The 16260-nt window shown below is 53.7% G+C and overlaps 1 protein-coding gene across 2 annotated transcripts in view; it reads right to left on the reverse strand.

Annotated features, from left to right (window-relative positions):
• Window positions 1–5932: 5932 nt before the first annotated feature.
• Mbtps1 (membrane bound transcription factor peptidase, site 1) overlaps window positions 5933–16260 on the reverse strand; it is a 53629-nt gene continuing 43301 nt past the window's right edge. For both annotated transcript variants that reach the window (XM_027933010.2, XM_027933008.2), the window contains 5 exons: window positions 14713–14853; window positions 12834–12965; window positions 11403–11529; window positions 8172–8302; window positions 5933–6776 (listed from right to left, as the gene is read on the reverse strand). In XM_027933010.2, coding sequence (XP_027788811.1) covers window positions 6580–6776; window positions 8172–8302; window positions 11403–11529; window positions 12834–12965; window positions 14713–14853 — 728 coding nt within the window. In that variant the 3' untranslated portion in view covers window positions 5933–6579. The remainder of the gene's footprint in view (window positions 6777–8171; window positions 8303–11402; window positions 11530–12833; window positions 12966–14712; window positions 14854–16260) is intronic.

The following is a 16260-nucleotide window of genomic DNA, read 5'->3' on the forward strand; positions in this document are numbered from 1 at the left end:
CAGTCCCGGCCACCAGGGACAGGTCTCAGGCTCCCTCCAGCTGCCTCTGCTGCATTGCTTGAGCAGGGAGGGCTGCCGAGAAAGAGCCCACCTCAGCTGGGGATGGGCTGACCGCTGATGACGGAGGGGGCCCCAGAGGGCATGTGGGGTCAGGGCCCAAAGCCCAGGGAGACAGGGACGAGGGGTCAGAGCCACCTTGCCAAGAGTTTGCAGCTTCTGAGACAGCTGACCTCACCAGGGATCTTAAGATACCCCCACAGGCCCCTCCTCGGGGTGGGGCTTCCCAGGGCTCTGAAGGAGCTCAGCTGGCTTCTCCAGGGCCCCGCCCTCAGGGGGCCCTCTGAGGCCCCCAGCCTGAGGGTGGGGTGGAGGTCTCTGAGCTGAGCCTGCCGCGGATTGGCAACGTGACTCCTGGCCAGACCCTCATCTGTAGCAGGTGTGCCACGTGGGGTGCCAGGGGCTTCCCTCCCCCGCTTGCCCTGGGAGCTCCTCCAGCACGGGGCTCCCTCTCACCTGAGGCCTGCCACGGGGCAGACTCCTCACCTCTAACAAGCTTGATGGGGAGGCAGCTGCAGCTGGTCCCGAACCACACTTGGAAGGGGACCCCCTCTTCAGATGGCAGAAAGGTGGCACTGGCCCCACTCTGAAAGAGGCACACGAAGTCCGGTCTTGAAATGGAGTCTGTTGGTTCCTGGCAGCCAGCCCCCTCCCATTCTTACACTCCCTTGTACCCGAGTCCCCTGGGGCAGCCGTGTTCTGGCTGCAGCCCTTCCCCAGTGCTTTTGCCCCAGCGGGTCCGGCTGGGGCCTGGGAACCTGCGTTTCTGATGAGTTCCCAGTGCTACTAAGGCTGCTGGCTGGGGACCTCCTGTGGGAACCGTGGCTGTAAGCTATGTCAATGCCCAGAGCCCCACCCATCCGGCCAGCCCACACCTGTCAGACACCAGGGGGGCCTCAAAAGGCTCTTTCCTTGTGTGCTCCTAAGGTCCCACCCTCTGATTTGGTTACCTCCTTAAGGCTCACACAGCCGAGCTTAATATATGCTTGACCAGCTGTGACCAGTTTCTCAGCATGCATGCACAGGTTGAAGGAAGCAGGGCTGGAGGTCCAGGAGCTCAGGACACACACAGCACTTGGGCTGCCACCATGTGTGGGCTGAGCCCAGCTTTCGAGAACGTCCACCTCAAACACTGAGAATGTTGCCATGGTCCTGCTGCACACAACAGGGCCTGGGCTCAGGCAAGGGCCGTGACAGGTGCCCAGCATCTCACCTTGAAGGCTGCAATGCCACACACCTCCCTGCCCCTCTGACTCTTGACAGTGCTGGGGACAGGTTGGATGAATGAGTGAGTGAGCACATGGACAAGAGAAGACGAGAAAGGGAGAGTCACTGGGTTCCCCTGACCCCGGCCTCTGCCTTAGGTTCCTGTGGCTGCTGTAACAGAGCACCACAAAGCAGGTGGCTGAAACAACGGGCATTTATTCTCTCGTGGGTCTGGAGACCAGCAATCTGAGGTCCAGGTGTGAGCAGGGTGGTGCTCCCTCTGAGGGTTCTAGAGGGCCTCTCCTGTCTCTTCCAGCTTCTGGGCTGTGGGCATTCCCTGGAGGAGGCCACACTGCTCCGACCTCGGCTCCATCTTCACGGGGGTTCCCTGTGCCAAGGCTCCCAGGAAGGCCCCCGGCTGGGGCCTGGGATCGGGCACTGCTGGGAAAGGCCTTTCCTGCCTTCGGCTCCTTGTCCTTCTCACTGGAGTGAGGTCGTTGAACCTTGGGCGATGCTGCTGGGCACAGCAGGGAGCGCAGCAGAACAGCAACAGCCTGGGCCAGAGGAAGCGGCGTGCGGCATTCATGCAGCCTGCCCTGGCCCTGCGAGCAACCGAGGCTCGCTCTCTGCCCACTCCTGGCCTCCTGAGAGCAAAGATAAAGAGCCCTTCATCAGCGGCTGGGGACTTTGTACTCCTTAATCTGGCTCTGGGGGCTCAGGGGCATTTTCCTGTCCCTGCCGGTGGGTCCCTCATTAGCTGCCCATTAATGTGCATGACTTGGAAATTGGCCACTGGGCTGTGAAATTCCAGGCCGTGGGGAAAACCTCTTAATTCTGAGGGGCTTTGAAATCCACCCTCTGCCGGCATCACAGGGCTGCATGACCTTTCCTGGGCTGTGGAGGGGCGCCCTGTGGGGCCCCATCTGCAGCAGCCGGGTGGTGCCCCCCCAGAGCCCTGCTCCCCGCCCCACTGGCCCCACACAGCCTCCTCCGGCGCAGAAGGCAGGCAAAGAGATGTGCAAAGGTGGCTCTCCCCAGCACCCACACGCCCTGGCCACCCCTGGATCCTGTCTTCTCCCCATAGAGCGTGTCAGAGGACAGGCCAGGGACTCCCACGGCAAAGTGGCTCTGCTGGGTCCCTCTGCACTCACACCTGTCGGGGATCAGGGAAGCAGACTGGTGCCAAGCAAGGGTCTCAAGCTTGTGCCAGGCCAGCCGGGTCTTCTGTGGTGGGACCACAGGGAGCGCAGCAGGCAGAACACACCTGAGGACACGCTGCCCGTGCCCACAGTGAGGGCTCTGCAGGTGCTAGTGACTGCTGGGCCCTGCTGCCCATGGGGAGGGTTCTTTGTGGGAGATGTCCTGTGTGAGCAGGGCAAAGAAAGGCACAGGGGAGAGTGCAGGTGGGCAGGATGGCTGAGGGCAGCCAGGGCACTCTGCTGAGCCACTGCGGGCATGACGTCTCCATGCAGCGCTGCACAGATCCCCGCAGTCAGGCTCTGTCTGCCTCTTCATGACACCAGGTCCCTGGGGACACACCAGCACATGGACTCCCAGCATACCTGTGACTGTGGCTGGCTGGGACAGACAACGGGAATCCACACCAGGGGTAAAAGGGACCCCTGGGAGCAGGACTGCTCAGGTGAGGGACTCGCTGCACCCTGCAGGCGCTGGCCAAGCACACGGCCTACAACACTTTGCTCAGGGACTTGGAGGCTCCCTCCAAGGCTCATAGCAGCAAGTGGTCAGGCTGAGGCTGGACCCAGGCAGCCTGAGTCCAGAGCCTCTGACAACTTCCCCTCAACGTTCCTCCAAGGTGGACCCCTGGAATCCCACTATCTTTGGCTCCAGGACAACAAACCTGTTGGCCAGACTCCAAGCCACCTCTCCAGACCCCAGTGACCCTCTTCTTCTGAGAATTGAGCCCTGCTCTATAGGAACTCTCCCCAACAAGGAGCTCTCTCTCCAGGTTCATCTCAGCAGCAACCCTGTTCTGCATTCCTCCCAGCACCCAGATACCTTCCTAGGGTGTCACTGTCCCTTTTAGAGCGAGGATAGACATGGAACACTGAGCAGACACCAGCAGGAGAGAACAGGAAGTAAGCACACAGGTCCTGGATCTGAGCAGGACAAGTTCACGATCTCCTCTGCTATCTGTCTCGAGTCAGGGTGGCAGTGGGCATCCTTGGGCCTCCTCTCCTCTGTGCCCGTGGTGACGCACCTTGGTCACCGTCTGACTGTGACGGTGACCAAGGTGCATCACCACGGGCACAGAGCTCCAATGGCAGCCCCCGCTGCAGGAGGCAGGGTCCTGCTCCTGGGGCTGCTCTCTGTTAATGCAGCTCCCGTGGGTCTCAGGCTTCCTGGCTGCAAAGCTGTCCTTGCTCAAGGCCGCCGTGGTCTGTGGCTGAGGCGGAGCTCCACCTGTCAGAGTGTCCCTGTGCAGGCTCCTTCCTGGAAAGGCCCTGAACACCTGGAAAACCCCACTCTGTTCCCGACAGCCTCTGCATGCACTCTGGGTATCCATGCTAGTCCCCCTGTCCTCGTTCTATCCCAACTGTCTGACTTAAGCCCAAAGTGTGTGTATACCCTGAGCCCAAGCTAAGTATGTTCCATCATGGGCTGGCGGGGCCACCGCCACTACAGAGGCCCCCGAAGTCCCCTTGGCAAAAGCAGAGTGCAGCAGAAGAACTGCTCACAAGGACAAGAAGCACGACAGACGCCGACCTGGGAAGCCAGACAGGGACCCCTGAATCTGTGGAATGCGGGGATCTGTGCAATGCTGCATGGTGATGTCATGCCCACAGTGGCTCAGCAAAGTCCCAGGCAGGAAGGTCCCAGGGATCAGGAAGAGGGACCCACGCCCAAGGAGGCAGGTGACCCCAGGCCACGCAGCCAGCGTGGAGGCAAGCTCTCCAGCCCAACACCTCTCGTTGGAACATCATCCCACAGGGTTATCACCTAGCAGGTTAGGCTGATGCCACTAAGAACAACAGAGAGTTTTGGTCACTTCACACAAATAAAACCAACCAACCAAAAAACAAACAAACAAAAAAACCTCACTTTAATTCAATCACTTGCCAACATTAAAAACTGGAAGGTTTCATGTAATCCAGACTTCAGGCTTCTGTCACATCCAAAGCTGCGCTGCCAGACAGGGCCTCGTCCCCAGAGAGTCCCATCCCGCTGCCCTTCCCACTGCATCCTGCCTGCTCCGAGTGCTAGGGGTGTGCCGGAGCGGGGCAGCCCACACACGGGAGGACTGGTAGGGAGGCCAGAGCGCCACCACTGACAAGCAGGAGCCACTCTGAGATCCACTGCCAGCTGCTGCCCGTGAGCACGGCTGTGCTCAACACCAACAACCGGGAGGCCACCCGTGTCGAGAAGCCAGCACTTCAGCCCACAGCAATGCCACCAAAATCTGGCAGGCAAGAGCAGCACAAGTGCAAGAGAGCTGCAGGCAACCCATGCGACCTGCTGTGCCAGACTCAGGAGCAGCCCTGGCCACGGCCCCAGGCCCCCCTCACCTGTGATGTGCAGATAGGCAGGGGCTAAGCAGTACCAGGCTGCCTTGGAGCCAGACGTCACCCCAACACCCACACAACCCAAGAGGAAAGTGGAAAAACTGTACCTTAACGAAATCAAAAACACTTATGTGTCGAGGAACACCACCAAGAAAGTGAAAAGCCAGCCCGACAAGTGAGAGAGAACACCCCAAGTCTGATAGGAACCTGTCCTGGGAACATATAAAGAACTCAGGTGCATAATCAGAATAAGAAATGAGCCAAGGGGCTGGGGCTGGGGCTGAGCGGTAGAGCACTCACCTAGCATGTGCGAGGCCCTGGGTAAATCCTCACCACCACATAAAAATAAAGATATTGAGTCTAACTACAACTAAAAAAAAATAAATATTAAAAAAAGAAAAAAGAAATGGGCCCAGGCTCTAAACAGACACCTCCCTGAGACCCGCAAGCCGACAGCCAGGAGCAAAGGAGCCCCAGGCCTCTCTTCAGGGAAACAAATCCAAACCACCCGAGACACCCCCGCGCGCCTGCAGCGTGGCGCTGACCAGAGAGAGGGAAACCCCAGTGCTGTGAGGAGGGCCGCTGGAAGGGCAGGAGGGCAGGTGGTGCCGGCGCCTCGGGAACAAGCCTGGCCGTTCCTCGAGAGTTCAGCAGAGCTTGATGGCTTCAGTCCCAGGCATGTGCCCAAGAGAAAGAGAAACACAGCCCACAAAAACTGACCACGAACACTCCCAGCAGCGCCAGAGGGAAACCACCGAGTGCCCATCAGCAGCAGGTAGACGGGCAGACCGACCCACTGGGGGTGGAGGAGCGTTGAGGCACAAAAGGACAAAGTTTGACACATGACACACGAGAGCCTTGAGGACAGGACTCAGAGTCAAAGAAGCCAGTTGCAAGGACCACCTGTGAGTCACCCTGAGTTGGTGACAGCACACAGCACAGGGTTTCTTCTGGAATCTGACAGTGAATGGCGATGGCTGCCTAACTCAGCGAACCCCAGGACTCCCTGGACAGGGCACTTTAGAGTGGAAAGTCGTGTGGTCCGTGACTTAGCTCTCAGTAGAAAAACTCACAGGCCAACTGGCACCTGTTCCAGGTTGTTACCAGAGAGAAATGAGAAGAGGAGCCGGCAGGACACAGCGCTCTCCAGCTTCATATGGGTAATGCATATTTATTGAAAATTTTCTTCACCGACAATGGTGAAATCAAGACCCCAAATTACAAAACATGATGGCAATTGATACTTATAAAAATAAAGCAAAGGTCTGTGTTTCACAGATTTGTGCCAGTCTCCTTTGAACCTCAGTCAGAAAAGAGAGTGATTCCTTATGATGTCATAGTAAAAAACTGCATTCCATTGACAAAAAAATAGCTTTGCTTCCAAATAGCACAAGTCTTTAAAGTGACTTTCCCAACAATAAATATAGAAAATAGCCTTTAACCAGCTCAGCTTGGTGGCTGTCTCACGTAGTTAACAGGAGCTCTCCGCCGTCTTTGGTGCGCTCAGCTGCTGGTGAGCTGCTGCCACTGCTGCTGCCGCCGCCGCGTCCCTCCTGCAGGGGTCCAGGTGTGAGGTGCATCAAGGTGTGCCACCAGGCCTGCACGGGACTCAGGAGGGGGGCCTGCGCGCGACCCAGGAGGGGGCCTGCAGACAGGACACTCTAACTGAGCTGCAACTGGAGGCTGGATCCTGCTGAAAGAGGAGCCTCTTGGGAAACCCTCCCAGGCTCTGCTTGCCCACCAGAGCCATCCTCAAAAACTCTTTGGCTTGCAGGCTCAGCCAGTCTGACCGTCACACTGATGGGGCCTTTGGTGGGTGAAACTGCTGCATGAGCTGGGGGCGCTTCACCCTGGGCTTCCTCCGCTTCGGCCTGCTCTTGGCCTTGTTGATTTGCACCACAAAGAAGGCCAGGACCACCATGGCTCCCAGGAAGGCAAACACGGGAATGGTCTGGCCCACCTCCTGGTTGTAGCGGCCAGGCATGATCCCTGCAGGAGGACAATGGAGAGTCAGCAGTGTCACAGAGCTACTGCCAAAGCCCTTTCTACAAGCCAGACTCCTCAGAAACCAACGGCTCTGATTTCATTAGCTGAGGAGCAGGACACACTTCACTTTTCAGCCTCCACTAAAGTGACCCAGGCCGTTAACAGAGCATGGGAGAGAGAGGGGGGCAGCATGGCTCCCCAGTCAAGCAAAAGCACTCCTAGCAGAGGGCAGGGGGCTCTGGCCCCTCTTCCTGGGCTCACTACATAAGCCCAGGAACAAGCTTCGCTCCTGTCACAGCCTACAACAGTGGGGCCCAGACAGACATTTTGTGTCCCTAACAGCAACAGAAGATGGATCTCAGCCTTGATACAGGAAGGAAGAGGAAGAAAGCAAGGCAAAGAGCTGGGAAGGCCACACCCCCATTTCTAGGAAAGCCCTCCCAGGACAAGACATGGGTGAAAACCAAGAGTGGCCACTGCAGGACTCTTGGTTTAGAACGTCAATGACTCTGCAGCCATCGTCAGTGCACCCTGTGACCAACATGTGAGGCCCCCAATATCCCAGGTTAGGCTGGACAAGACTGTGAGCCACCAACTAGTAAGACAGCATGGGTACAACACGCAGGAACACCACGGTCACTACCACACACATGGAGGTGCCATCGGACAAGACGTGCTCTCTGTGGCAGCACAGGATCATTAATCTTCAGAAGTGAGGAACCTGTTCAGGTCGTGCGACCACAACTCAAGGGCACTCCTTCCTGATCCCAGGGGTTTCTGGTCAAGTCCTGAAACCCAGAAAACCCTGTTTGGAGCTAAGAGTCCTCGGGGAGACTGCAGGGGTTCATGGGGCAGAAGAATTGCCCATACCCAGCTGGAGTGATTTGGTACAGATCATCTCACTAAAGAAGAAGGACTTGTCCCGAGTATTCTATTCAGGTCAAAGGCACTGTATGGGGAGGACACAGGACACATCACCTTAGGGCACAGCCCAGCTCAGCTGACTGCCATCCTAGATATGGGAGGGCAGAGAACCAGAGACCTATGGCCAGCACAGCTGCTGCAAAACAGCGTAAGACAGGCTCCCTGGGTCCTGCTGGTTTGCACAGCTCTCATGAGTGTGCAAGTGACTCGGGAACATTTCAAGTGTATCACCTAGCCAGCACGAAAGAAACTGAGACTGGAACATCAATGAGGAATTTTCTAAGAGAAAGAGTAACACCTTCATCCTACAGACACACTTCTGGCTGACCCACACCACAAAGAAGACCAGGACTGCCATGGCTCCTGGAAAGGTAAAAGCAGGAGTGGCCTGTCCACCTCCTAGGGACAGGAGGAGACCATCTGGAACAAGATACAGCAAGGTTCAGCACATGGGCGAAGCACCTGAGGACTCACCTCCAGGAATGTCCCAGGCACCACTTTCTCCAGGGGACAAGGGTCGCACTTGTGGGCGATTTGATCGGAAGTTGGGTAACGCCACCTTGTCCAGGTCGATGGAGAGTAACTTCTGATGTTTCCAAAGATTGCTTCAGGGGAACAGATGAAAACAAGGATAAGCAACATGCCAGCCCAGGAAGCTCAGCCAGCACCTAAGCAGCAACAAGTTTCCCCCTCTACCTGCCTGACCACCGCTGCAAAGCAAGTGACCACTTCCAGGTCCTGAGAGAAACCACCATATGGTCCATGCTCTGAGCTCTCCGTGTTCTACTTGGTCTACAGTGCTGCCAACAGGAGCCCTTTCCTGCTTAAAACTGGAAACATTACCACACAACACAAGGACAGTCCAGATGGACCCCTGAAAGGAGCCAGGGATGGGGGGTGCTGAGGCTGAGGAGTGGTCATGGGTGGGTGCCTGGAGGCCTTCTGCTGCACTGGGTACCAAGCGTTGCTGGGTGCAAAGCATTACAGTGGAGGGCACTCCAGGACCATGCACAGGGACTGGACAGACCAGTGCTGGGCACCAGCATGTCCTCAACAAAACCACCTGGGGTGAGAACTGGACAAGCACACAAGCCACCAACTAGTGAGAGAGCATGGATACAACACACAGGAACGTCACTTCCATGTGTGTGGTGGTGATCCTCAGACAAGATGTGCTCTCTGTAGTAGCACAGGATCGTTAATCTTCAGAAGTTGAGCAGCCCATTCAAGCAATGTGACCACCAACTCTAGAAGTCAGTGGCAGCCTGGGGCTTGCGAGCACGTGTGAGGCATTGGGTTTGATCCTCAACACCACACAGAAAAAAAAAAACACACAAAATAAAGGTATTGTATCCATCGATAACTAAAAAGAAAAAGAAGCCCGTGTCCAATCCCCAGCAACCAGCAGCAGACGGCACAGGTAGACACCGAGGTCCAAGGAAGGGCGTGGAGGGAAACTCCGTGCTGTTCTGGCTTCAGTGAGAGAGATGTTTGTAAATGACGAATTCTGTCTTTCTGCTGTCAGTGCATTTGGAAGCTGTCAGACAGTTTCTACTCTGGTCAAGTGAAGGTAAGGACACCTGGTCCCATGACAGCCACAGGGGAAGAGGAGTGTGGAGCCTACGCAGGTGGGGGGTGCGGAGAGGATGCCTAGGCAGGGCAGGGAGCCGTCAGCGGCCCCAGCTGCTGGTGGCTGGGAAAGTGCCCACAGGTGCTGCAGCCGGTCTGTTTTATGTGACTTTGCAGCTGAGGGTTCACCAGTCTGAAAACTTAACCGACAAAAGTTATGGGATTAATGGCACTCGAGCCTCGGGTCTGTAGCTGGGTGTGTGAGGGCTGCACTGTCATCTAACAGTGATGTCCTGCCCTGGAGTTTAACCATCTGTGCTGGCACTTTCAGAGGCAGCAGAGGTGGGAACAGCACACTGGTGGAGGGGGAGGGTCCACCTTCAGTGGGGTCTCTCGTGGGGCTGACACTCCCAGAGTGGCTCTAGGAAAGGACACCGATGCCCAGTAAAGGAGAGAGAAATCCATCTTTCCGACAGATGGAAACCTGGCCTGGCCAGTGGCTGCCGGGGCTAGCTAACATTGGTCTCCCTCTCAGGGTTCAGAACATCTGTCTCCATCTCTGAGGACTGAGAATAAATTTCAACAGATGTGAAACATGAGATGAATATGAAGCAGGGCAATGGATTAAGGAGAAGGAATTGCTGGGAATGACAGACAACATCAAAGCCCAGCAGCTGCACGTGACCAACACCCTTGAGGGCAGTGTCTGATGACCACTTATGTGGCAGGCAGATACTAAGAAATTCTGTCACTCTTACGAGAGTCCTGAATGGCACTATGGAGAAAATTGAGTTTTCATAACTGTAGCCAGTACTGACTGTCCTCTGAGTGTAAATTTCTGACCATGTATGGAATATAAAGAATGCTACAATAATAGTAGGTTACAAAGAAAAAGGATGCAAAAATAGAAACATATCAAAAGTTTTAAATGATGGGATGTTAACTAGAATGGGAAGTACCCAGTAATTAAAGTTGAGGAAGAACTCTACGGCTCAGAAGACAGTGTGATGATTCTACCACTTTCTGGCTGTCTGTGGAGCCTGTTCTGAATGAAGGCATGTGGTCACTGAGTGGTGTATTACAGCACTCTGCTGGACGACAAGGTCACTGGGTGATGTATCAGAGCACTCTGCCATGACGACTAGGTCACTGGCTGGTTTATGAAAGCACTCTGCTATGGCAACTAGGAAAGCAGAGAGCGTTTCCACGCCTTCCTGCAGGTGTCCTCCTGCTCGTCAGTGTGGACAGTCACCTTCCATCTCTGGCTATGCCAAACCTGTCCATCACTGAGCGTACACGGTGGCAGCCTTGAGAATGGAGAAGGCAGGCAGGAGACTTCTGCAAAGGGAGTCCACGTCAGGGTGGGCAGATGAGGAGAGGGCTCTGATGGCATCCCTGACACCTTGCCCACTGCACCACTGCAGAACCCACCCCCATTCCCAGGAGAAGCATCCTCATGTTGTCTTGCACAGGCAGGGATGTCCCAAAGAAAGAGAAGAGTTGGCCTGAGCTGGCCCAAGAGAGAAACAGCAGCAATACTCAAGTTCTGCAGCCAAAAGGAAACGAGGCAGATGAAAAGGCCAGACAGTGAGTGGGCGGAGCGTGGCTTCAGGCGGCCCTGGAGGAGCATAGACCTGTAGACAGAGGCCAGGGCTGCTATGGGACAGGGAGCCTCACCAGCCATGCCACCAGCACAGGACATGAATGGCACATGGCACTCTTTCTGGTCAGGCTGCCACAGCAGAACCCAGGCTGACGGGAAGCCTCTGCCCGTGAGGGCAGGAGAGAGACCTATCTGTTCCATAACCAACACCTGGAACAGGACGCACACCTGCCGCAGCCACCGACTCCCCACCGCAGGCCAGAGCTTCTGCTCCAGCACGGCTGTGAGCAGCTGTGAACAGCGCTGACAGGAACACAGTCCCAACTCCCCAAGCACCTGCTACAGGACACCACAAAAGAGCGCACCCTAAAGGCCAAGGTGAGGGCACATGCCATGCATAACCTTCAGCAAAAGCAAGCCAGGAAGTCGGATTTTCCAATAATGATGGCAGTAAAATTCCATTCTCTCTTGTAAGAAAAAAGGAATGAGTCACAAGCCCTGTGGAATAGGGAAAAGCACATGCAGACACTGACCTGGGTGCTGTCTCGTTCAAAGGCTGTGGCTTGGCCCAAGACAAGTGTGGACAGGCTGGCAGAGGCCGGGGTTTCGGGTCTCCCAAATGGGCCTCAAGAACTTTGGAGTACCGGTGCAGATGGTTTCCTGTGGTCAGCAGCAGTAGCAACAAAAAGGGGAACGAGCACTGTTATTAAAATGCAGGGAGAAGACACGGCTGTGGGAGCTGGTCTGTGGCTCCTGCCAGCAGCCTACGGTGCCTTGTTGGACCGCCCCCCACGAGCTTCGGGACCAGACCTGATGGGCAGCCCCCAGACAACACTCGCCTTCACTGGGAAGGGGAGCAGAGGAGTCTGCACAGTTCCCTTTAAATGGAACCATTCATACAAAGCACTGGCCAGTCAACCTCTGCTGACCATCACCACATGCACAAGGCCACCCTTGAAGACTCTATAACTAGAGATAGCTGCCACAGAAAAATCCTCTCTTCTGGAACAATTTCCTGGCAAAAAATAAAAGCGAAACACAAAAACAAACAAAGTGCTATAATTTTAAAGTTTTGTTTCTTAAATCTGCACCACCCAGTGCTGTACCACTAGCCACATGTGGCTACTGAAAACGGAAACAGGGCCTGTGTCTCCCACCTGAGTGAACACATCTGTGATGTGCTGGGCTAAGGAATATTACTAAAGCAAACCACTTTTCTTTTGACTGGGGCTTGAACCCAGGGGCACATTACCACTGAGCCACATCCCACCCCATTTAGTTTTTTTCAGCAGTACTAAGAATTCCACGCAGGGCCTTGTGCGTGCTCCACCCCTGACCTTTTCTTTGTTGTATTGGAGAAACTACCCAGGCTGGCCTTGAACTTGTGATCCTCCTACTTCCCTGTCCTGAGTAGATGGGCTGCTTACTTTTCTCGTGTAGCTGCTACATATTTTTACATGGTCCCAGGACATGTCTATTGAGAGTGCTGGGGCAGCCAGAGTCTGTGGTGAACTGGCCTGATCCATGCAGCTCTGCTGGGGGCCCTTGGCTCTACCACACACCCGCCCCACAACCTGGGGCAACTACTTAACTTCTCTCAGCTCCCATTTCTTCATCTATAAACCGGTCGTAATAATATCTCCTTTCACAGGATTACTGGGAGGTATTAGTGAGCTAATCCTCCCTAGAGCACTGCAGTCTGGTGCCTGGTACCTAATGAGTGCTTATAAATGCTGGCGGCTATTCCTGCAGACCCCTGGAGCCAGCATGGCATCTGTGACAGTGAGCATGAACCAGGGCCAGGGGAGCATGGGTGAGATCCTGAACGCCCTCCATGCCCATTGACCCTGGAATCGCCAGGACGGACCATTACAGGTCAGTTGCCACCTGCTTGCCAACCAGCAGCATCCAGGACAAACCGCTGGTGGCAGCATTGAGTTTGGCCAGCTCCAACCTTCACTCACCTTCCATCCTCTCAGGTGTGGCTGAGCCAGCTCCACTGGGAGGGCGCTGCCGGTTCCCAGAGTGACTGAGGCTGGGAGGAGTCACCCCGTACGATGTGTACTGAAGGAGCGCGTCCAGAAGCCAAAAGCAATCTGTGGAGTCAGAAGCAAGCTGTTGAGGACTTTGCAGTTTTGTGGTGAAGATGGAAGCCAGGGCCTCACGTGTGCTGGCAAGTGCTCTACACCCCCAGCCATGGCAATTATTTTTTAAAAAATAATTCTACAGGAAAATAAAAGAAAGCTAGCTCTCCAAAGGAGGAGAAAAACAGGCATGTAAAGGCCAGAAATCTAGGTCAAAGTAAAAGGGACACATCCCTGGCTTCCATTCTTGAGAAACATGAATCCACCTAAGGCACGAGCTGGCAGGCTCAGAGGAGTACCACTGCCATGGACAGGACCAACTGCCCAAGTGCCACCCTCGGCTCTGGGCCCCTCATGGATGAGGGCGGAATGGAGCTGGTTCCGAGACAGTGAGATGATGAGATGTCCACTACACACTGGACTCAAGAATAGTGGCTCCAGGTATAGGGTGTAGGAGCACAGGGGGCCGGCGCCTCTGTCAGCATCCTAGAGCACCCCTTAAGCAGGAAGTAGGTCTCCTAGAGCCTGCTGAGCTGGCCTTTGAGTCAGTGGACCCAGCCAGATGGACAATTCTTTTTCAGGGACATCTTGGACCAGGCTGTGAGCAGCTCCCATTCAGCGCCACTCCTTCCTCCGGAGGTTGCTGAAGCCCTGCAGCACTCAAGAGCTGGGATCTCTGGTCTTTCCTTGTGTCTGCCCACCTACTATGTTAACACAGATGGGAACTACATGAGACTCGAGAGGGGAAGTCCCAGTAAATGCTTCCCTCTCCTGGAAGAACACTTCTAGGCCATGCATGTCACCGTGAGAGAGCACACAGCGGTCATTTCACATTTAAGGATGTAGACATCCTCTCAGGTATTTAAATTTTGAATAAAGACTCTTACCAGTTGATCTCAGGTCTTAGAATCTCTGGAAATAAAAGCATTAATCTTCTTTTAACTGTGACTTTAACACTACTTTTGATTTTTAAAAAGACTAATTGTATTCTAAGGATTTACATAAAGGCCTGTGATTCAGTCACCCTCAACTGAAACCTGGAGGAAGTGCCCGAGGAGCTGCTCGCCATCTGCCAGCGCTGGCCCTAACCTGCCACCCTCCCACCCTGGTCTCCCTGCGTCAGAAGACTCGGTCTCAGTTCCGGCTCCATTACCATCTCACCAGGTGAAACAGGTTAACACTTTTGCCACTCTTTCTCCTTAATACATAAGAAAAAGACCAGTCTACGTCCAATCTTAAAACTCCATATTCAAAGATGCACCAAGAGGCTGAAAACGAGAGAGGAGGCTGCCTCCACCACACACCTCATCCCTGAGGAGAGTAACTGGAGACCCGCCCTGACTAGGCTCACACAGCCTCTACCTGCATGTCCTGGGGAACAGCGACTGCAGGGCCTCCAGGCAACAGGGCTGAGAAGGCGGGAAGAGTGGTTCAGACCCGATCAGGGCACCTGCACATGCTGTGCCAGGGAGGGACACAAAACCCAGGGCGGCAAGGATGGGCAGAGCCTTGGTCACTCACATCAAGGGGCTCTCCACTAAATGCAGTGAGAAGGGAGGAGAGGTATCTTGGCCAGTAGAGGCAGTTTTGTTTTACTTACTAAATGTGCCCACACTTAGATACCTATCAAAACACTCCAGGCCAGCAAAGCGACTGGAATCCTAGCTGTCCTCACTCACGTTCACCCAGTAGAGCCTTCTCTCTACCTCCCTAGGAACCCAGGGCATAAGGGCTGTGTGCCTGTTTACTTTCTTCTCACCCTTCTGTCGGTGACTGTCGTCCAAGCAATTGGAGTCTCCATACAGCACGACCCGGCCCCCACCCTCCGCTGGAATCTGATAAAGTCCCAAGATGGGGACATTTTCAACAATCGCGGTTTCCTGCTTTAAAACCTCCAATCCTGAAACAACACAACAATAATGACAGTTATTGTTGAGAAATGACTTTCCAGTTTCCAAAAACAATTTGTAAAATCTAATATTCAAACAAACAGAGCAAACTTTTTGGACAGGAAAGTGCCATCTTAAGCACCATCACTTTTGTTTTCAGTGAAATTCACTAATGTGTGTATTTCCATGCCCTCTTCTGTCATTTTCATTTAGATGGTGGCACATAATGTCTGTGCTCCTAAAGGTGTTACCTGTCCCTTTTCATCTTGAAATAACAAATGTTTCCTCTTCTTACTATGCTGGAAGCCTGCTGTCAGCCCTCATGTATAGGGGAAGCTGCCAACAGCTCATTCTATACCGAGGTGTCCATGAGTAGTCACATATACAGACACACCAGTGTCTTCGGGCTTTGTGATTAAAAGCTAGGATGTTAATAAACATGATAACTAGTATTTAAAGTGTATGTCCACATATTTTCAATTTCAGTTTAGATGTTATATTAATTCCACAATTACAAACATTCCAACAGCAGAGCCTTCCTACCTTTCCCCAAGCAGATGACACAATTTAAAATGTTCAGTGACTCAAGAAGTAAAAATGGATAAACACCAGGGGTGTCCATCATCAGTGGTCTCATGTAACTCACAGGATCTCTAAAGCAAAGGCTTTCCTTAGCACTAGAAAACGAATGCAGCACTTTCTGTGCTGACAACATCTCGAATGCCTGCAGCTACATAAAGAGTATCTGCTGCCCTCTGTGTATTTCACTAGGAGCTGACTGAAGAAAGCCTCTTTGGAGGGAGGGCACGACAAAGCAGGAAAACAGAAGAAATGGGGAAAACTGCACACTGCCTGCCATGTGACCTCATGGCTTGATAAGAGCTTTGTTTTTGATGATAGTCTTTTCTGCTCCAGCACCACAGGACTTCCAAAGGTGTCTTGGTTTTGCTTTTGGTTTTTATCCTTTTTCTAAAAGGCATCCTTTTCAAAGTCCTATTGTGAATCCAAAAAAGATCATTCAACTTAAAGCCAAGGCAACTGACTTTTATTTTCAGACTCTATCAGAACCTCCGAATAAAGTATGCATCCTTAAACCTACTTTTGACATTTCCCACCCCTTGAAAAAAAAAGAAAAGAAAAGAAAAAGAAAAAAAACCCAAAATGAATGAACTGCCACAGGCAGCAAGACCCTTAAGAAGAAAGCATGGCTTCTGCCCTGTGCCACACGCCTGGTGCCAGACATGACATGCCTGTGGGAGCTGCTTTTAGCAAGAATCTCCAACCCTCATGAACAGTGCCAAGCACTTGGGAAGATAGGATCATCATGTGCTTAAAATTAAAACTAACCCTAGGAAATACAGATCTGTGCACTGACTACCTGCCTTGACAAAAGATAAAAACCAAAACCAAAACACCTT

This window comes from Marmota flaviventris, chromosome 18 (assembly GCF_047511675.1).
Source record: "Marmota flaviventris isolate mMarFla1 chromosome 18, mMarFla1.hap1, whole genome shotgun sequence".
Taxonomy (NCBI): Eukaryota; Metazoa; Chordata; class Mammalia; order Rodentia; family Sciuridae; genus Marmota; species Marmota flaviventris.